Genomic DNA, 23340 nt, shown 5'->3' on the forward strand with positions numbered 1-23340 from the left:
TGTCAGAAGTGAGCATCCAACTTCTTGTTCTTGACTGCCCATTTGTTTGTATTGATGAGTAACAACGGGGTGACTTCATTTTTACTCTTCGATGAAATTGTTTTCCCTGCATTAAGTTTTTCATTTTTTTATTTTATAAATACATACTTTTTTGAGATTATGTTTGGATTTTTGGAAAAAGTTGAAATCAAACGGAATAGAATGATCACATGAGATTAGTTGTCATTGTTTCATTTGTTTGTATTATGTAAAGTAGGCCATTCTATCTTAATACTTATATTTTTCTTCCGGACAGCTTGGAGGATATGAAATGAAAGAGTATTTTATATAATAAAAAATTTATTACGTCTAACCAAAAAATACTTAAATAATAATATGGTAATTTTATTTCTATTTACTCATAATTAAATGTTTAAGTATAGCCTTAAAGTTAAAGATTAAGAAACATTTTAAATATCAATTAAAATTAACAATAAATAAGTTATTTCCTTGATAATTTTACTCAGTAGATATTCATCAACATAGCTAGGGATGATAAAAATCCTAACATCTATAGGAATCCACCAAAATTGCCCCCGTCAGGATAAGGGTACCTGTTTTATAAACGGTAGCAAGGACGCGGATCATAATAAGTATTTGTAAATTCGTAAAATATATATTTTTAATATACTGCATATATCATAATTTTTTCTTTCATTTTGAGATGATGTAAGCAATAAAATTTTCGTATTATCTAACAATAAAAATTATTGAATTAATCTTCCACTGCCGTTCGCAATCTCCTTTTATACAAAATATTTTGAAAAGTAAAAATAAATGAAAAAGGATTCACAAGTAGCGTTTACTGTAACTCTATGTACAATTACGATTCAATGATTATTAAGTGGGTAAAGAAGTACAAGTTGGAAAGGCAACAGAAAATATTTTAATTTGGTTCGGCATCTAGTTTAAGATATTCCCGTTGCTTGTCGTTTCCTAATCAAATGCCGTGTGGACTGTGTTTTTATTTTTCGTTCCCTAAATACTAGCGTATCAGAATTCTACCCTACACTTTGCTCATAACTCGATTACGCCCCCCAATTTTTATGCCAAAATACCCACACGATACCCACGTGCCCATCAATATTCAATGTCCACCATGTGTAATCTCCAACTTGCCCCCCACACTCATCCACCAATTATTCGCTTCCAAGCATAAAATTCACCTACCAAACAATTCTTCAAATCACATACCATCATACCAATTCCTTGGATAAATCACTTATTATCATTATTTTACTTTTGGGTTCATTGATATTTAGTAATTTTAGTTTTATAATTAAGTGAGTCATTTGATAATGAGTTGAAAGGTGAATTGAAAAGAGAGAGAAGGATATGCGTGGGGTTGATGGTAATTTGGGAGCGGAAATGGAAGTTTGAAAATATGTGAAGGGGACATAGAGGACATAATTGAAAATGTCATGGGATCTAAATGACATTAGGGAAATTAGCTTTGTGATTAGCACAAAGCACAGGCAGAGTCGCGGTGTGTCTAAACTCTAAACGGAAGATAGAGGGAGAAAGTGGGAACCGTCTCTGTTAAAGGTCAAATTTCCTCAAACCACCAACTAAAACACCGAACGAAGGAGCTCTCCGCCGCCGTGCACGGCGATTCCCGACGCCTCTAATTCTTATGCTATATTCGATCGCCTGCGTTCCGCGACTCTCGTCGGCGGGCACGGAATTCCCGGTGACTCACCGGTGGCCCGTAGGAAATCGTCTCGTTGATTATTATGAAGAACCAGGGAAAGGACAACGGTTGCAAGAGAAATGGATTCGTTCCTTATTCTTTCAAGTTCATATCGTCTTGCCTTAAGACCGCCTCCTCCGGCGTCCGTTCTGCCGGCGCCTCCGTCGCCGCCTCCATCTCCGGCGAAGGAAACGACCACAAAGACCAGGTAGCATTTTGTGCGGGTGCTACTCTTCTAAAGTTGTTAGTTGTTGCCTTGTGAAGTTGTGATTTGTTAATGCTCTTCAGAAACGAGAAGTAAAATATGCGTATGAGTTTTGATCATTGTTCATTGAGGGAAATTTAGTTCCGCGAAAACTTGCTGATGATCGGTTGCTACAATAACTGAATGCCTTTATGAAAATGCTATTCTTATTGCTGAGAAACTGTCCTGAACTGCTTATTGTTATTTCTTATGTTTTGCCTCAAACATTTAAGTTAAATTAAATTAAATTTATACTGGATGATTGATTTAAGTAAGGACTTAACCCGCATGACTATGTCCCATTCTTTTCATACGTAATTCCAATCGGTTTTTTTATTTCTTGTTATTTTTTTGTATGGGCAAAGTTAAGTGGCATGGAATGTTTAGATTAAAAATATTGATTTCTTCCTTACAAAGGTGGATATGCTAAAGCAGGAATGTAGAATAGAGTATTAGATACGTGCCAGTCTTAAGAAGCATTGGTTGTGTTGTGGTACTACCAAATAATTTACTGACCCCAATTTGTAGCAATGGGCTTGTATTTTGATCCGCACAATGCTATGGCAAACTTTATAATTACTTGTCAGCTGTTCACTTATAATTTATGAACCAAGGAGTCAGAATTATTCACCTCTTTATTTGTCAAGCAGGTGCTTTGGGCTTGCTTTGACAGGCTAGAACTTGGCACATCTTCTTTCAAACATGTCCTTTTACTCGGTTATTCCAATGGCTTTCAAGTTCTTGATGTGGAAGATGCCTCTAAAGTCAGGGAACTTGTCTCAAAGCGTGATGATCCAGTTTCATTTTTACAGATGCAGCCTGTCCCTGCAAAATCGGAGGGCTGTGAAGGATTCAGAACATCACATCCTTTACTCTTGGTTGTTGCATGTGATAAATCAAAGATCCCTGGTACAATGCAAAACGTCAGAGATGGACATAGTGAAGTTCAAGCTGAAAATATTGCCAGCTCCGCTACAGCCGTTCGATTCTACTCACTAAGTTCCCAAACTTATGTTCATGCTCTGAGATTCCGTTCAACTGTCTACATGGTTAGATGCAGTCCTCAAATAGTGGCTGTGGGTCTTGCTACTCAAGTAAGTTTTTGAGACTATTTTTTTTTTTTTTTTTCAATTTTCTTTTTACCACTTATATTTGGAAATATTCATGTTACCTTATTGAAGAAATTGAGTTTTAATACGGTTTTTGCTAGATTATTGATAGGTTTTACCAATTTATTTTTACATATTGCAAGGTTGCAGGATACTGATAATTTATCATGTCACCTAATGGATCACTTGCGTCTTTTTTTTAATGAACGTAATATAATATACAGTGACTTAGTTTGATATTGCCATCACTAGAACCTGCCTAATTTGTTTTCTTTGTTTCTATTTTTCTGGCAGATATACTGTTTTGATGCTTTAACTCTTGAGAATAAATTCAGTGTACTCACTTACCCTGTGCCTCAGTTGGGAGGCCAAGGAATGGTTGGGGTTAATATTGGCTATGGTCCTATGGCTGTAGGGCCCCGGTGGTTGGCTTATGCCTCCAATAACCCATTGGTGTCAAACACAGGTTGCTTAAGTCCTCAGAGTCTTACTCCTCCTGCTGTCAGCCCATCAACATCACCCAGCAGTGGAAACCTGGTAGCCCGATATGCCATGGAATCTAGCAAGCACTTGGCTGCTGGGCTGATCAACCTTAGCGATATGGGGTACAAAACATTGTCTAAATACTATCAAGATCTTATACCTGATGGATCCTGTTCTCCTCTATCATCAAGTTCAAGCAGGAAAGTTGGTCGATTTACATCAAATTCTACAGAAGCAGATACGGCTGGGGTGGTGAGTATTCTATTTGGTGACAAGTTAGCACGTTATAATCTGATTTTCTTTTGCAATGTGCTGGACTGCTAACTAGATATTTTCTTTCTTAAAGTAATATTGGCATCTGTATTACAATTTACATGAGATCATCTATTGGTTCAGCTTAGCCGTAGAAGAAGGATTTTCTAAGGTAGTTAATAGCACTGAGTATTTTGCTGAAGTCTCTTCACTTTCCTCCCCCTTCTTTTAATGGTTGTTTGACTTGTTTCATGTTGGTAGAAACTGGAAAGTAATCATTCTATATGCTTGTTGACTAGTATTACTGATCTATTGCAGGTTGTTGTCAAAGACTTTGTTTCTAGAGTTGTTGTGGCACAATTTAGGGCCCATGCTAGTCCTATATCTGCATTATGTTTTGACCCAAGTGGGACACTTGTAGTTACTGCTTCAATTCATGGTAACAACATTAATATATTTCGAATCATGCCTTCCTGCTCAAGGAATGGATCAAGTTCTCAAAGCAGTGATTGGAGCTGTTCTCATGTGCACCTTTACAAGCTCCATCGTGGCATGACATCTGCTGTATGCTTCTATTCTCAGTGTTTCGTTAAGGCCTTTATGTTTGGAGCTTAAATTTGATCAATTGTTAGTGTAAAGTTTTTTACATTATCATCTAATGATGTGTTGACCCATTATTAAAAGAATTGAACTTCCAAGGTAGTGGTTTTGGTAGTTGAACTTCTTTATTGATTTGGCAATATATGATTGGATGATAGTGCAAAGAGTAGGGGATCAAGATTAAATCCTTATGTTTATTTACTTGTGTAAAGAACCATTTCAACTCAAAACTTTAAGCTGATGGGTGAGGCTACATTAATGGTTTTTATATTTCTCTAACACATCCCCTCACACAAGAGCCTATTGGGCTTGAAGGGTGGATGATGTATCAAGCCCAATGGGTGAGGTTATATTAATTATTTATTTATTTTAATGGAATGGGGGCAGTGGAGATCGAACTCATAACCACTTAGTCATGCCGGCTCTTATACCATGTAAAGAATTATTTCAGCCCAAAAACTTAAGCTGTTGGGTGAGGTTATATTAATTTTTTTTATATTTCTCTAACAAGTTGTTAAGGTTTTTTCATCATTTTGCATATTATACAGGTAATACAAGATATTTGTTTTAGCCATTACAGTCAGTGGGTTGCCATCATTTCCTCCAAGGGAACTTGTCATATTTTTGTTCTTGCCCCTTTTGGTGGTGAGACAGTTCTTAAGATACACAATCAGGACACAGAAGGGCCTGTTCTTTTGCCAAATTTTTCTCTACCATGGTGGTTCACTCCGCATTTCACAGTAAACCAGCAGCAGCTTTGCCTGGCACCCCCATCTCCTGTTGTTCTTTCTGTTGTTAGCAGAATAAAAAATAGTAATGTCGGATGGCTCAATACAGTTGGTAATGCTGCTTCCTCTGCAGCTAGGAAAGTCTCAATTCCATCTGGTGCTGTTTCTGCGGTCTTTCATAGTTCTATACCTCATGATTCAGCCAATGGATACTCAAAAATTCATGCTATGGAGCACTTACTGGTTTACACCCCTTCTGGTCATTTAATTCAATATAAACTATTACCATCATTGGTGGCAGAGTCAAGTGAAACTGCTTCAAGAACAGCCTCAGTTCCTTCAGCGCAAATACAAGAAGAGGATTTGCGAGTGAAGGTTGAACCTGTTCAATGGTGGGATATCTGTAGGAGATATGATTGGCCAGAAAGAGAGGTATATATATTGGGGAATACTCTTGGTGGACTGGAAGCTGCAGAAATTATCTTGGATAGTTCAGATTATGAAGATAATAGTGCTGGGAACAATAATGTTATAAATCTTAATAAGCAATGTCACTTCTCAAATGCAGAGGTACAGTTAAGCTCTGGGAGGATACCAATCTGGCAGGAGTCTGAGGTATTAATTTGGTTTCTGTGCTGAATACTCCTGCTTGTTACTTTTCTCAACATGATTATGTTCTTTCAGTCAAACTATTTCTCCCTCAAATTTTTAGGTGTCTTTCTTTGTGATGAGTCCTTTGGAGGCTGGAGAGCTGAATTTATGTGAGCTTAGTACCGGCGGAGAGATTGAAATAGAGAATATTTCCGTCAATGAGGTGGAAATAAGACAGAAGGATTTGTTGCCCGTCTTTAACCATTTCCGTAGAATTCAGTCTACTTGGGGGGACAGGTAATAATCACTTATCTGCCTTTTTGTTGGTCCAGTAGAGAAGCCTTGTAATAACTATCCATTCAGATAATTTTCATTCCAGATGTGGGGAATGCCTTCAATTTAAATAATAGGCTTTCAAATTTTCTGCACTGATGAATAGATTTGAACCACCTCTTTCGGAGTTGTCAAGGGTTATTTTTTAGGTTACGGTTTGCACGTGGCCTTACTTTCTACTGCTCAGTTTTTCTTGCATCCTTGCAATTTCTTGTTGAGATGCAGCTTCCAGTTTACACTTGCCTTCTTTTTTTGCTATAGCTTTGTTTAATTTAAATCTATCATCAAATTGTGCAGCTCTTCTCTAAGTTCTAGATGGAGATGCTTTGAGTTTAAATGATATAATTAGGAAGTCATGGGAGTTTGAGATATCATGTTTTGTGTCGAGGAACTATTTTTATTATACTATTTTGCCTGTGCACTTCCATCTTGCATTTACATGGTTGATGTATGGAGTCTAGGTATGGATGGTTGTGTAGTGAGGGTTTAAATTTTGAAGTTTGACTTATCCTTGTTTCTCTGTTTACTGCTCAATGACATTGAGTGTGATTTTTAGGGGAGCACTGTTTTATTATGTATTTGTTTGAGTTTAGGTTTGGAGGGTTGCTTGATCGTCTTTTTTCTTGTGATATAAATTTAAAAACATCTGCATAACTATCCATCCACATTCTGACGACTTCTAAACTTTCTGCCAGAGGTATGGTTCTGGGAAGATGCTCTAGCTCTTCTTCTGATTCACACGGAACTGAAGAGAAGTTGTCAGAAAATGCTGCAATTTCCCATTCTAAGTTGATGCTACATGGGTTAGCTGGAAAGGCAGATGCTGGTAAGATAAGCAATTCAGTGTGAAATCTTCTATTATATTTTGGATGACCTCTGTAACTCTTTGTTCTCCACCATTCTTTAAGGCTTGTCAGCATATTTTTCTTTATATTTTGACTCTTCTAGTAATGAGATTAATTGCAAGAACAGAGAAGTAGTTCTGTTGGGATCACCTCTTTTTAGGCCTGGAAAGTTAACACGTAATGTTTTAGCAGGTACCACAAATTTTGCTGATAATATAACTACAAAGGTTAAATCGTCAAAACATGGAAAAGCCAGTGACAGTTCCAATTCAAGTTTTAGTGGTTGTGATTTGAATATGAATTTTACTTGTGAGGAGTCAATTCGTGACTCACCAGACTATGAGCAATTTTTTCAAGAGGGTTGTTGTAAAGCATCAGTTGACTGTCATGAATCAACAGAAGTTGCTACTGATGTGGGTTGTAGCAGTCCCTGTGGCAGGGAGAAATCTGATGGAGATGGTGATAACGATGACATGCTTGGTGATGTATTTGACTTCTCTGAGGAAGGTATGAATCTGAAAGAGTAAACCTTTTGGTTTCATTTAGATTTAGCTTAGTTATGGTTGCTTTCGGTGTGTGCATGTATGTGGTTTTGTATAGCACATGAAGATGTGTATGAAAAAAACAAAAAGTATTGAGAATAGTTGTCCTTTTTTTTTTGGTAAACTGAATAGTTGTCCTGAAAACTACAAAATGTTTGTGTTGCAGGTTGATAACTGCTTTTTTTATGCTTGCCTCCCTCGTCGAATTGTTGTAAATTGGTGGTGTAAAGGAATTAATTGACAAATGCAGGTGATTTCCTCGCAACAAGCTAAATGCTGCTGACCATTGATTCAAGGAATTTAAAGTTCTTCACTCACAATATTCCTTCCCATTCCAATGATTCTTCTGACCTTCTAATTTTCATGTAAAAGTTGTATATTGAAATTCATAACTTCAAATTATTTGTGCAGCCATTGGGTGGGTTTTTTATGTTTGTATTATATTAATTTTTTCATAGTTCCTAGCTTTTGATGGAAAGGGAACAAATCAAAAAGACGGAAAGGGGGCAGGGAAGAGAGAGAAAGGGAAACAGAAAGGAAGAAGGAATGGAACCATGCCTTATGAAGTAGCTTGTTATTCTGTTCGCTTATGTACTCATTCATGCAGGATTATTTATATTTCTCATGACGCTCTTGGTGGGTTCAAGAGATTCATTTGTCCATCGGAAAATAGTAATTTGATTTTGAAAGGTATGGACTTCAAAATAATGCTATTTCCTATTATATTCTTGTCTCCTGTATAACTTGAGAGCAGAATACGTATAACTAGCATATTGGCATCCAAGAGAATAGAATTTTGAATTCAATTAACTTTCCCAAAAAAAAAAAAAAAAACGAGGGAAGGTGTTACAATTTTTGTGTGATAAGAAATAGTACTAATTGTAGGTTAATCCAAATAATATCAGTTAGGGAACTAGTGACATGTTTGGGATATCTAAGTGTAAGCGGAAGTTTATCTAGAAGTCCACCCAGTAAGGTGTTATATTTAGCTAATCATAGCTTGTTACTTTATAAGGTGGAAAAAAAAGTGGGAAACTAATTTCAAGCGAGTAATTTACAAGGTCCGAATAACATTTTTTTTTTATTATTATTATCTATGATTTGTCATTTTTATGTTTAGTGAAAGTGCAAAACTAATAGCAAATCAATTTAAACTCAAAAATAGCCCTGTAAGTTGTTTTTTCTTATTATTATTTTTTCCAATTGTGGCTAAATGTTCACTTTGTTGTTTTTCACGTAAGCCTTTATACTTTTTATAGTGATCGGGAAAAAGTTAGAACATATTTTGAAGTATAACATTAATAACGTGAACTGGGGAAGCATAACAAATCAAGGGCTGTAATTATTAACCCAATGACAAAAGAACGTTCATAATCAACTTTGAAAAGTACCGAATTCTGAAGTTCGAAAATTTCGAACAGTATACAATGAACTTGAGTTTACATATGAGATTAATAATTTTATTTTCTATACACATATAAGAGTGCATGAGATTTATATTTCTCTCTCTCTTCTTTTTATATGGATCCACATATTTTTATGTATGTGTAGGAAAAAATTTTATCTTTTACAATATAAGAAATATTAATCATTTTATAAAACTCGAGAATCTTGCTTAAAAAATATTTCATTTTATTTTTTATTTTTTAAAGTTATATCCAAATACATATATCAAGTGAAAAATACTTTTACTTCAAGAAAAAACCAACTTCTTGTGAAAAAAAAAAAAAAATCCAAAATAGACTCAACTTCCTCTTATTTGCATATCTGAAGACCTCCATTTTGGAACCATATAGTGAACAAGTAGATTAAAAATATAAATTAGAAACCGTATAATTACGTGATAATGTTTCTCTTACTGTTGAAAATACATTTTTTTTTATTACACACATATAAAAGTATGTGGAACTCATATTTTCTTTTTCTCTCTCTTCTCCTCACATAGCCGCCCCATACACTTTTATGTGTTTGTAGGAAACAAAAATATCTCCTACAACACGAAAAACATTAATCCCAAATACTAATTACAAAGAGAATGTATATTTTTATTACCAAAAAAATTCACTATCACTTCACTACCTATTCAATCATCATTGGATAATAGAGAGAGAATGCTGAAAAATTTAAGAAAATATAAAAAATGATGATTCATTGGTAATTAAATAAGTAGTGGTTAGTAATGAATTTTTTTTACAGTAAAAATATCTCCCCACAATTACAAAAGTGTTAAATGATATGTCTGTGTATTTTCACAAAACGACTTATCAAAAGATAAAATTAAAAAATATTACTTTTTATTCCGATATGAGTTCCCGGATTATACTCATCTTGCGAAGCTCGAATGAATAGGCGAGGGAGAAATGGAGGCACAACGATCAAAATGCTACACTATTCACAAAAAATTACCTGAATGTCACAGATCAAATTTATTTTTTCAAAATGTCATGTCACCTAACTCGCTACAACACCTGGAGAATAAGGTGTGGACACGTGGCAGCTGGTTCATGACCACGTAAGCCGCTGCATAGTATAGCGAGATTACGCGACAGACAGTATGTCAAACTCGCTATGCTGTATAGCATGTTACTTATCAGCTTGACGTGTTACGTGTCAAACTCGCTATACTGCATAGCATGTTACGTGTCAGCTTTTCTGACACGTGGCTATACATATTGTGCTGCATAGCATATTATGTGTGAGTAGCCAAATAGTCCAGCATTTTTAGTTTAATAAATTTACTACTCCTAAAAATATTTAATTAACAGTTCTAAAATAATTTAAATTAATATAAGTAAATTAAACTAAATTAATCAACAAACATAAATTTAATTTAATTCATTAACACTTCTAAATTAAATCACTTAACAGTTCAAAACAATTTTTACTTAATGTAACATCCCGGGCGCTGACAAGGGCGGGGAGTGATCGCTGGTGCGAAAGAGCATGGTGCAAAAGGGCACAAACAAGGAGCGGCTCCTGCCAGGCTTCTAGGAACTGAGGTACATGAATGAATCGAATCAACACCCGAAAGAGAGGGATTCCAGAGACTGTGCTGGTATGAGACGGTATAGTTGAGAATGACTTATAAGAATTAATTGGTACTACCTATACTAACAAGATGCATCTACTTTTCGGTAGCCCGGAACGGAAGAACTCCATAGTTAAGCGTGCTTGACTTGGAGCAATTCTGGGATGGGTGACCTCCTGGGAAGTTTTCCCGAAAAGTGTGCGAGTGAGGACAAAGCACGCTGAAAAGTATCGTGTTAGTGTATGGGGACAGTCGTTGATCCTTGCAAGTTGCCAGGCGTTACACTTAACATAAATTAAATTAAATTAAATTAATTAACACTCATAAAATAATTAATTAATAGTTCTAAAATAATCTAAATTAATGTAAAATAAATTAATTAACAGACATAAATTTAATTTAATTCATTAACACGCCTAAATTAAATTACTTAATAGTTCAAAAAAAATTTAACTTAACATAAACTAACTTAAATGAAATTAATTAACAGTTATAAAATATTTTAAATTAATATAGACAAAATTAAACTAAATTAATTAAAAAATATAAATTTAATTTAATTCATTAACACTCCTAAATTGAATTAAATTACTTTACAGTTCAAAAAAAATTTAACTTAACATAAATAAAATTAAATAAAATTAATTAACAATCCTAAAAGTAATTAATTAACAGTTCTAAAATAATTTAAATTAATATAGACAAAATTAAACTAAATTAATCAACAAACATAAATTTAATTTAATTCATTAACACTCTTAAATTAAATTAAATTACTTAACAGTTAAAAATAATTTAACTTAATATAAATTAAATTAAATTAATTAACACTTCTACATTAAATTATTTTAACAATAGTTATTTAAAACTAAAATATTCAAACCAATATTAATTTTCCTTAAATCATTTTATTTCAAAATACAAAATTCAATAATTTAAATTATCTTATAATTTATTAGACCACAATGATGCAAGAAATGGAAAGGAAAATGGTGAATTTATTCAACCAAAAATGCTGGATTGCTGGGCTACTTACACATAATATGTTATGCAGCACAACATGTATGGTCATGTGTCAGAAAAGCTGACATGTAACATGCTACGCAGCATAGCGAGTTTGACACGTGTCAGACACATAACACGCCAAGCTGCCACGTAACATGCTATGTAGCATAGCGAGTTTGACACGTTGTCTACTACGTAATCTCGCTGCACTGACTTACGTGGCCATGAACCTGCTGCCACGTGTCCACACCTAACTTGACAGGTGTTGTAGCAAGTTAGGTGACGTGATATTTTGGAGAGAAAAAATTCCGATATGTGGCATTTAAGTAATTTTTTGTGAATAATGTTGCATTTTGATCGTTGTCCCATAAATGGATGGGGTTTGGGGGATCGAAGTTAAGGAGTACCAAATGATAATAACTCAGTTGGTGCATGAGAGTTGAGCAGGTGAGGATAAGAGTATATGTTTGATCCTCTCCAGTACTATTTTTGGGAGGGGTTTAAAATCTTAATTCTGACTCACCTTGAACTCCGAATTAACACATAAAAGATCTATGGAATTATCGGGGAAGAAATCCAATAAAAGAAAAAGAAGTTAGGGGGTGTTTGGTTCAAGGATTCTCATGAGATACTTATGCAATTGTAAGTAGCATTTTGTCTTCTCCACGTTTGGTTGAAGTTTTTTAAAAATTTAGCAAGCAAACTTGAATGCCCATCATTTATCAATTGTGAGCAAAAATGGGTGACAAACACAAAGGAGAAATGCCACCTCTAATGTGGTATTCTTAGATGGATGGGGAAATGGATAAAAAACAACATAGATTTACAAAACTTTAATTAATTTATCTGGTAATATTTTGTCTAACCAGATAACTTTTTTCCAACTTTACTAGAAAACTCACTTTCTTATAATTTCCCAGTAATTCTTTTTACCTAGTAAAAAAAACTTATCCTCTACCAAACGCTCCCTTAAGGTGTTGCTTAGGCCCTGCATCTCAGCTAGACATGATTTATCAAATGGTTTGTCAGATGTGGTATATATTGCGACACAAAAGAACTATCCAACGAGGAAATTATACAACCTGAGTTATTGTTGTTAAAAATTAGTGTAAAAATATAAAATGTAAGTTTTTACTTTTTTACTAAAGTGATACATGTTAAAATGTAAGTAAAAGGGGCTTCGCCCCTTAATGTTATCAAAAAAAAAAAATGTAAGTAAAAATACTCCTTAGTAAAAACTGATAAAAAGGTCATGTAAAAACAGTAAAAACATAAATTTTTACCTTTTTACTTGAACCAAAAAAATTGAACCGAATACATTTCAAGTTTTGTAAATGAACTTGTTAGAAGAGGAAAAGAAGCATACGTTGAGGACATGCAACTACTGATGCAAGATGATCTCTTTGATTTGAATTAATTGGTATAATTTAAGAGTTGTTAAACTTTATTCTTTTGATGTCTTAGAACTTGGTTGTAAGAGTTATTAAACTCTTTTTGTGTTTTTGAAGTTATGTCTTATATAGTTACGTGATTTATATTTTTTAAATATGAAGTTGTTTATTGAATTTTGAGTAGTGACTTATATAATCTTTTTACATGCATATATTAATAATTTTGTATCTTGACCGTAAGAAATAAAAACTTTACGATCGGATTATTTCTCTGATTTACGTTTCTGATTATTGTAAAAACTCAATTTTGATAACAATGATCTCGGCTGGAAAAAAAAACCAACTAATTTAGGGGGAGGCATGTCTCCTCAATAATTGGTTCCATACCAAAAGATAAAAATATGAAGGCAAAACAAAATAGCAATAAGTCGTTACAAATTAATTTATACTCTCTGGGCATTCGAGAGGTGGCTGTTCCCTATCAAGACAAAAACAATGGTGGTCCCTTCCAAGTGTTCAACCTCCAATTATTCACCAACATCTAGGTATACAGTTTGTGTTCCACTAGCGCCAAACTCACTTTCGGCTTGTTGATTGTGGAAGAAATTACACAATTAATAATCGTTTTGCACTCCCTAGCTAGCCCAACTCAATGTATTACTGCCACTGGAAAAGAAAATTGAACAAGAGAATATATGCAAGTGGATGGGGTATTATGAGAAGAAGAGAAAAAGAAAAGAAAAAGTGGATTTCATTTATTTACAAATTTAATGTTTTCCATGTTATATAAGATAAAATTATCTTTTATACATATATAGAAGTGTGAGAGGTTCATATTTTTTTTCTCTCTTCCTTTCATATGTGTCTACATACTTTAATGTGTGTGTAACAATAATTTTATCTCTTACAATATGAGAAATATCAAACCCGTGATAAAGTTTTCTTCTATCCGAGAAATATTTAACATTTTATTATTTTGTAGTTAAAAATCATTGGAATTGATCTTTTTAATAATATCCTTAATTATTTAAAAAAATTCTCATATTTGAAATTATCTTTGATTTATAAAAACCATTTTAAAATTTGAAATGTAAGAATTTTAGAGAATGTTTTATTTCTTATAAAAGAAAATATAATTACTTGATTTAGAATCTTAAAGGGGCAAAGATTATGGGATCTTGTTATAGAAAAAAAAGTAAGCATTATAAAAATTATTAAAAAATCAATTAAGAAAATATACTAAGGTTAACTCTAAGGGGCCATTTGATAGAGGAGACTCTTTTTTACGTCAGAATCATGATTTCGAGGAATATGATGAAAAAATGAATTTTTTGAGAATATTATTAAAAAGTTATTTGATAGGCCAAAATATTCTAAAAATATTAGGTTAATTTTCTTGATGTTATGTTTAGTTGTGTTAAATTTTTTCTTATAATGAAAATCTTAAAATACCACTCCTGGGTAGTATTGTTGGATGATCTTTTCAAAAAAATTTACAGACAAAATAAAATTTCAGAAAAAATAGATTTTTGAAAAAAAATTAGAAATCTCATACCAAACTTTGGTAAATAAAATTACCAACTTCAATTTATCGAAAATCCTAACAAAAACTTCTCCCAAACACGCAGAATCTTGTTCCTAATCCTAACATGTTTAGGCGACCCCACCGGTTGGATGTTTAAACGGACAACTCGTGCATACTTACTGTTCAAAGATTGCCCCCTGCTCGAGGACTCACCTCAGCTTCACACACGTGTCTGCTTTCCATAGTCATTCTTTTTTATAAATCAATATTTATAAAATAATTTCTGAATTTTTGAGCGTATCAAAATGTTAATCTTTTACTAATTAGTTTTTAAAAATCTTATCAGTTTTTAAAAATCTTATCAGAAATGAAACGTTACAATCATTACAGATTTTAAAAATAAAATGACGAAAGAACTTATTTATTAGTACTTCTAGAAATTCAAAGATTATTTTATGAACAATTAAAAATTTGAAATTAAAAACACAAAAAAAGTTATTTTTAAGAGGTAAAATTGTGTATTTACTCTTTTTCTAATTATTTAACTTGGACTTTCACACGCAAAAGGTTGTAACATATTGCGGCCACAATTAGGAGGATAGCAAACTTAAGGAATTAAGTGAAGAATAATCAATGTTAAGTACTTTGTACTTAAGTAGATACTCCATCCACACTGTTTCACCCTAATTGCTTAAGTCTATCTTTTTTACTCCAAACTAAATGATAGGATATTGTAACAACCAACTAGTGTTATTACTAATGTTATTATCAATTAATTTCATCGTTAGATTGATTATGTTGATCCAATGGTTATATTTATTTTCATATTTGTGTGGTTATGATTCTTCATATTTAATGTAAAAACATTAAACATGATAAATCATAATCATACAAATGTGAAAATAAATATAAAATATTAAATATGGAGAATCATAATCATACAAAGATGAAAATAAATATAATTGTTGGATCAATATATCAATTTAACGGTGAAATTGATTAGTAGTAACACTAATTGGTTGTTACAATATCTTTCCCCCAAAACTAAATCTTAAACATCTTTCATATAAATAAAATTTTCTCACGAGTAAAAGAAAAATGACTCCTTTTTTCAACAAAAAAAAAAAAATTAAGTATGTTTTTTGTGCATGATAATTTAGATTGAGGAAGACTTTTCTTATTTTAAAATCAATACAAACCACTAATTTCAGTGATGATTCACAATAAAATTAGATATTTTCTATTAATAATGAATATCTAATTGAAATTAAGTCACAGTTGAAAAAAAAGTACATTTTATTTGAAGTTATTGAATTTATTTATGAAAATTAATATAACTTTTGTAAGATAAATATATTTTGATCGTAAAAATAAATATAAGAAATTTATAAAAAAGTGTAATTGTAGAACCGTCATTACTCTAAAATTAAACAGAGCAACATTTTCCTGCCTTAACATTAAAGAGAAAAATGAAAATTGTGGGCATGTGCCATATTCTGTGGTAAATTGTCGCTTTTCGAATTAATGAATTTCATGGAAAATATCATCAAATAAAAAATCGACAGCATAAGAATTTACAACCAATGCGAGAACAGCAGCAACTTATATTAAAGATATAATTAAGTCTCTTAGGATCAGAAAAAACATACTTTAGAATTTCTTAAAGTGATAGGGATAAAAGAAGGGAGGGACAGTAGGTGGATAAAATTAGATATGCTATGGAATAACTACAAGTCTAATCCTATATCTATCCTACCAAATAAGTGTTAATTCACAGATAAGTTAAATTTTCATTATGTTACTAGATTTTCATGTGTCGTTTGGAAAAGACAAAAACCACCAAAAATATCTAGGATACCCTCTAAACTTTATTTTTCCTTCTCTTCAATGATACTGAGGTGTGAAGCAAGTTGATTGTGCTGCCAAGAAAAAAAATATTACCCCGTAATTGATCCCTCCAATTTGTAACCGAAGTCAGAGTCATATAAGGATCTGTTTACAATTTTTTTTTACAAATTACACTAAGTATGACCGATCATACACTCTTAATTGAAGTATGACCAATGATACTTAATGTAATTTATAAGAGTTTATAAACAAAAATTTTATAAACATAACATTTCTCTTATAATATCCATTTAACCTTCGTGTATATCCATATCTTCAGGTTCGCTTTATTGCTTTTACTTTGTAGTTCAAAAAATAGCAAGCTACGTTTATTTTTAGCAAGAATGAGAGGTCCTAAGTCTAAACTTTGAAAAAATTGCCATTACCCCAAGGGGCAAGTCACCACCTTGGGTTGAGGAATGGAAATTAAAAAAAGAAAGAAAAAGAAAAAGAGAAAATAAGCTAGATTTCAAGAAAATAATGTAACACAGAAGAGATAAACACTCCAATAAATAAAATAAAATAAGAGGGAGGCAATGATTACTGAATGAAAAAGATGGAAAGATGAATGAGTTTTAGATCAAGTGATCCTATTAATCTAAACTACTAGAAGTTAAGCTGCCCATAAATGATAGGTTGATGGGGAATCAAAGAACAGAAACATAATAAGTGACTCATTCCTTATTTTATGAGGAGAATTTAGTGACTGTACTTTGAATACTGTTTCCATATTAAAAAAATGAGTATAAAACATAAATGATAGTTGGTTCCAGTTGAGAACAAAAATGACATTATATAAAGCCGGCAGCAGAAGAAATGAGTACCTAAGATCTTGAGTGAGTGGTTAAACTTGAGACTAATAATGGATGGCTTGGTTCAGCTACAGAGGCAACTCTTTGATTATACTGCATCCCTTTTCCAAGAGGTAAGCATGCTATACAATTGTCATTATACATTACAGTGAAGTAGAAGTGAAAGCCTCATAAACCATGTTTCTTGTATTACTCACTGCATCTGTTTTCTGCTTTCCCTCTCTATCTCTCACTGTTAAGCCTAGTTTTGGTGATGTCTTTCTTGTTCTATTTGAAAAGGGCTTTCTAGATGATCAATTTAACCAGCTTCAGCAACTTCAAGATGAAAGCAACCCAGATTTTGTGGTTGAAGTGGTAACTCTCTTTTTTGAAGATGCAGAGAGGCTTCTTAATGAGCTGACAAAAGCACTGTAAGTGCAAAATAATTCCCTTGTTTTATATTATATATCTTTGGGAATCTCTTTTCAAACCTCAAATTTCAATGTTGATTCATTTCAATCAGAGGCCAGGCAAACATTGATTTTAAAAGGTTGGATGCTCATGTTCACCAGTTGAAGGGTAGTAGCTCCAGGTAATTTCTTCATAACTAGTTTCTCCATGCCTGAAACCTAATATAGAATCCAACTCAAACAAGTTAAAGGGTTAAAAATAGTTCCCAGATGCATGTTAACTTGTATAAATTGTTGGGAGCTTGGGAATGTTGGTCTTGCTTTCTTAAGTTGGTGAAATTGTATCCACAAAATAGCACATTCTTAACAAGTGTTGTCAATTACTATTGACAGGACTTGTCACTGTGTCAATCACGTAACACAAAGGCATGGTTTGGGTAGATAGATTGCAAAACACCCACCGACACAAATATTAATGAATGGAGCTTTATGAAACCTTTTGGCACACATAATATAATACTTCTTGGTGATCTGTATATGGTGTTTCTACAACTATTATAATTTTGATGAAGTGGTTGTTGTTATTGGGAAATGCAGCATTGGTGCACAGAGAGTTCACACAGTCTGCATTTCCTTCCGAAACTCTTGTGAGGAGCAAAATGTTGAAGGGTAAGCTTCTTGAAAATTCCATATCAAAATTCTTATATCCTATGGTTATGAATCTTGTCAAAACATCATATGTCCTAGTTGTGTGTATGGTTTGATATATATTTTCCTAAGAGAAAAATCTCCAAATGCTGATATGAAAAAAAAGGCTTGGTATTCAGGTGTCTTAAAAGCTTGCAACAAGTAAAAGTGGAGTATTCCTTGGTGAAAAGCAAGCTTGAGACTCTCTTCAAGGTAAGGGGATGATGATAATCTTGTCTAGTGCTTTTTATATCTCCTTTTAAATCTCTCATCTTTTTACTTATCTGATTGTAGATGGAGCAACAGGTTTTGGCCTTAGGAGGATCGGTTTCTAGGTAGTGTGATTCGAGGCAGAGATATAAGTTTGTTGCAAATGCAATTTGCAAACAACACTAGGAAGAAATCATGTCCAATCGGTTTCTATGTTTGTATGTTTCCCTTTGTTTATGATTATGTTTTCCATATATTTTATTTTCCTTCAGATCACTTGAGTTTGTGCCTTTTTCTGCGTTCTTAGGATCATAATGTCTAGAACACATAGAACCGTATGATTCGCAACAAGGTTGGGATATGCCTGATAGTGAATATTGGGGCTTAAAAATTAAAACTTCATGCTTCCTCTAATGGATCATTAGAATTCCTTTTGCTACCAACATGGTTAAAATCAATTTGCTCGATCTGTAAGTTGTTTTCAACATATTGCAAACTTTAATTATTTGAAGGCCTTCAGTGGCTTAGACTCAAATTAAACCATGGTGCAACCATAATCGCTGCATCATGGATTTCTTTCAAACATGTTATCTTCATAGGCAATGTAGATTGAAGATTGATTCATGTATAAGTATAAGCCACCTAAAATAAAGATAAAAAATAAATAAAATAGGAAGAAAAATCAGGTTCATAGATCATGTGTGCATGCAATAAATGTTGATCATAGAAGTTGTCAATCTCGAAGAATTTTCTTTTACTAACTCATGAACTTTATGGAGAAGTGAAGAATTTAATTATGCTTTCAAAATTCAGAACAAGAAGTTTGTGATTTGCTAATTTTAACATTGAAACGATTCAGATTTTAAATTAACTTTATGGCAGTGGCACGTATCCGTTCACTCCAAGGAGAAAATTATGTGAAATTGATTAATAACATTGAAACGATTCTGATTTTAAAGCTTTTTTTTTTTAAAGGATACTGTGAGAACCAAGTTGTGTTACTATCAAGTGATTACTAATCAATCTCACCGTTAGATCGATTATGTTGATCCAACGGTTATATTTATTTCTATCTTTGTATGGTCATGATTCTTCAAATTTAATACTTTATATTTATTTTCACCTTTGTATGGTTATGATTTTCCATATTTAATGCCTTCACTTTAAACATGGAGAATCATGACCATACAAAGATGGAAATAAATATAACCGTTGGATCAATATAATCGATCTAACGGTGAGATTGATTGGTAATCACTTGATAGTAACATAACTTGGTTGTCACAATATCCTTCCCTTTTTTTATATATACATAATTTTAAAGCTTTTGTTATTTGTTGATTTCTGGTCAATGAAACAAAATTGGTTGGAGATCGGAGTTATATTTTATTTTCTAATCTAAAACAATTCGAACAAATATACAAGGGTAAAATATATTTTTTATACATGACCTTTATTTTTATTTTACTTCTTACAAAAATACTTTCAGTTTATTTTTTATATGAATCATTATTTTTAATTTAGTCCTTATTATTAGTTATATTTATAATACTATTTATTAATTTAAAATTAAGTGTCACGGATGTAGTAAATTTTATATTTTTAGATTTATACATGATTTTATATTAGGGAATATTTTTCTCATGTTGTATAAGATAAACTTGTCTCATGCAATACAAAAATAAATAAATTAGACTCACTAGAAAGAAGAAAGAAAAAGAGAAAAAGTATGTCTCATCCCCTTTTTATGTATGCATAGAACAAAATTGTCTTATGAAACATGGGAACATATTTTCATATAAAATTTATGAGAAAATGTTTTTCGTGTCATAAGAGATAAAGTTATTTCCTGTCATTCCAAAATAACATTTTAAAAATAAAACATAATTTAAAAAATTTACTTTTCTATGTAACATATATTTTACTAAAATACTCTTTATTTTTTTTATTCTAAACCCAAAATAATGTTATTCTAGGATAACAGGAAATAATTTTATAACGTTAATCCCAATATACCATAAGAATATTAGCTATTTTACCGTTACGTTATTAAATCTTACAAACATACCGTAAGAATAAAGTTTTAAAAATTATATATATATATATATATATATATATATATATATATATATATATAGAGAGAGAGATTAAATTTTAAAAATTTTAGAAAATGTCATATGTAAAACAAAAAAAAAGTAGTTTAAATAATAAGTAAATAAATAATTTAAGAAAATAAATAAATAAATTATTAGGTATTAATCATATCAATATTATTTTTTTGGTACAATAATTATATCAATATTCAAATAAAATGAAAGTGTGAATCATCCAAGAAGACGAATTCATGTGCATGAGAGGAGTGTATGATCTTCTAGGAAAACGAAAAGGCAAGAAGGTTCTAGATTCAAGCTGCAGCCACACGTGCCCAACAAAACCTAAGCAAATACTCATACCAATCGTTCCGTTTCGTTTTCGGTTTATTAATATAAAAATAATTCGGGTTTGGGCCCCAAAATTTGAATTTGAAAAGCTACACACACACTCACAGTATTCGTCTCTTTACCTCCCATCTATGCTCTATAGTGTGTGTTTATTTTATCCCAACACAACACAACACCAACCTCATTCATTTCTATTAGCCATAAAAAATAAAAACCCTAGAAAAACCTTCATCCTCTCAATTCAAATATGGCCAAAAAGAAAGGTACACCTCACCCTCACCCTCATCCTCATCCATCTCAACCTCAATCTCTTGACCTCAAACAACACCACCCAACTGCTGAAGCCATGGATGACCCTTCAGTTCAGATTCAGAATCTCAAGAAACTCAACTCCGTTCTTCTCACGGAGACCACTCAGCGCAGACAGCAGCTCGAGTCCTTGCTCCACGTCGGCGACACAAACCTCGCCCTCGAGCTGGAAAACGCCGTGCTTCTCGCTTTCCTCGAGGCCCGGATGAGGGAAATGGGGTTTCGATTCGACGAGGTTGTCGGAGAGGGGAACGAGAGAGGGTACGAGGTTGCTGCTCTCAAGGGGGAACTGAATGGCCTCGAAAACGAGAGGGAGCAGTTAAAGGACGAGCTCGTTGCTGGGGGGAAGCGGTTGATGGAGGCTGAGGACAGAGAGAGAATGGTTAGAGATGAGGTGGAGAAGCTGAGGTTGGAAGGTGAGAGGTTATTGGAGCAACGATGGGAGAGAGAAAGAGTGATTCGACAACTCGAGGAGGATAAGGATTTGGCTTTGAGGAGTTCCCAAGAGTCAGCTATGGTGATTGAGATGCTGAAGGTGGAGACTGAAGGGATCATGAGGGAGAAGAATGAGATTGAGAAGCTTAACAAATCTCAAGTCCTGAAAATCATTGGCCTTGAAAATGAGTTGAAGCAACTCCATGAGTCTTTGAAGAATTCGCGCAATGAAGAGGCTTTGATGCGTTCAAAGATTCTCCAACTGGAAGGGAGTATTGGTCTTGCCGTTGAGAAGGAACAGGAGATGGCAATGGAGATTAGGGCCTTGATGAAAGATAAGAAGGAAATGGAGAAGAGTATTCAGATGTTAACTGAGAGAAGTGATGGTGTTAGCAAGGTTCTGGATATGGTTCAGAAGGAATTGGAGAATAAGCAGCATGAGATTGATGAGACTATTAGAGTGAGAGATGAGATTGAGCAGGTCAAAGTTATTCGCGAGAATGAAATTGTTGAGTTGCAAGGTGAAGTGTATCGACTCAAGGATGTTGTGGATAAGCTGAAAGAGTCCTGCAGGGAGTTTGAAGAGAAAAATAAGCAATTACTCTCTCAAGTTGAACATTATAAAGATTCTGTTGATCAAGTGATGCTCGAGAAGGATAGCATCAGAAAGGGATTTGATGAGGAGAAAAATAAAGTGGAGAAGTTGGAGTTGCAAGTTGCAGGAATGAAGGATAAGATTGAACAAACTGCAGTTGAGTTGGGGCAGATGAGAAGCGAGAAAGAGAAGCTAACTGAGAAAAACAAGATGCTGGAAAGCCATGTGCATGAATTGCAGGGTAGCCTTGTGGAGACTCAAAGAGAGTCTGATGATTTGAGAGCTAAGAATGAATTTTCCAACAGGGCACTGGCAATGTTGAAGAGTACTGCTGCACTTGTGTGTCAGTATAAGGAGGGTGCAGAGGTTGTGGTATCCAATGAGAGGAAGCTTGAGGAAGAAATTCAGCCATATGCCAAGGAACTGGATGCAATAAGGAATGCATTCAAAAGTAAGGATGAGATGGTGGATGACATGAAGCAACAGGTTGTGTCACTGCAGAAGTCTGTGGCCAAGGCACATAAGACTAAGAGCTTGTGGACTTTGATATCATCTGCAACTACAATTTTTGCTGCTGCAATCGCTGCCTATGTTGCTAGAGGACGCTGAACGGTTGTGTCCTTTTTCCTTCTCGGAAGAGTTACTTTGGTAATAGGATCAAGATTTACCTTTTATACTATGTAATAGTTGAGCTATATATCTTGATCTTTGTTAGAGAATAACATTTTAATCCGTATTGAGCCAAAAACTTGAGGAAATATGTCAGCTACTTATCATAGAAAGAACAATATGCTGTTTTGTGTTAACATCTGTGATATTTCTGTGTTTCAAGATAATTGATAGCAAGCGGTAAGAAATAATACTTCGCTAAGACGACAACTGTGTTCGACCACTTACGACGAAGAGAAATGCTATTATTAGGAATTACAGGAATATTCAATGGGCCAGTCTCTTTCAGTTGAATAGAAGTTCTTGATAGTTTTTACTGTGGCTAAAATATTTTCTGGCATTCTTGTTTTCCCTTTTAAGTGGTAACAATTAGAACCGGTATATATAATTGGAACGGAATGGTAAATGTAACTTATGTGGTGTTGCAGATCTTTCAATTCTGTTAATATATATATATATCAATGTTATTATTTAAAAACTATATATTTATATGTGGGATAT

The 23340-nt window shown here is 33.2% G+C and overlaps 3 protein-coding genes across 3 annotated transcripts; all 3 read left to right on the forward strand.

The window, feature by feature from the left end:
• Nucleotides 1-1550: 1550 nt before the first annotated feature.
• Nucleotides 1551-8116, forward strand: LOC133294695 (autophagy-related protein 18h-like). The gene is made up of 9 exons (XM_061493428.1): nt 1551-1937; nt 2624-3067; nt 3377-3817; nt 4136-4381; nt 4966-5760; nt 5858-6033; nt 6765-6895; nt 7107-7421; nt 7623-8116. The coding sequence occupies exons 1-9, from the start codon at nt 1773-1775 to the stop codon at nt 7625-7627; spliced, it is 2718 nt and encodes a 905-aa protein (XP_061349412.1). The 5' UTR covers nt 1551-1772; the 3' UTR covers nt 7628-8116.
• Nucleotides 8117-17132: 9016 nt separating this feature from the next.
• On the forward strand, nt 17133-18562 carry LOC133294754 (histidine-containing phosphotransfer protein 1-like). The gene is made up of 6 exons (XM_061493503.1): nt 17133-17217; nt 17384-17514; nt 17607-17675; nt 18091-18162; nt 18321-18393; nt 18475-18562. The coding sequence occupies exons 1-6, from the start codon at nt 17155-17157 to the stop codon at nt 18517-18519; spliced, it is 453 nt and encodes a 150-aa protein (XP_061349487.1). The 5' UTR covers nt 17133-17154; the 3' UTR covers nt 18520-18562.
• Nucleotides 18563-20946: 2384 nt separating this feature from the next.
• Nucleotides 20947-23166, forward strand: LOC133294704 (uncharacterized). Its single transcript, XM_061493448.1, has one exon. The coding sequence runs from the start codon at nt 21079-21081 to the stop codon at nt 22777-22779; it is 1701 nt and encodes a 566-aa protein (XP_061349432.1). The 5' UTR covers nt 20947-21078; the 3' UTR covers nt 22780-23166.
• The last annotated feature ends 174 nt before the right edge of the window (nt 23167-23340 follow it).

The sequence above is a fragment of the Gastrolobium bilobum genome, unplaced genomic scaffold, assembly GCF_033153095.1.
Source record: "Gastrolobium bilobum isolate Gb01-03AN ecotype WA unplaced genomic scaffold, APGP_CSIRO_Gbil_v1 utg3268, whole genome shotgun sequence".
NCBI lineage: Eukaryota > Viridiplantae > Streptophyta > Magnoliopsida > Fabales > Fabaceae > Gastrolobium > Gastrolobium bilobum.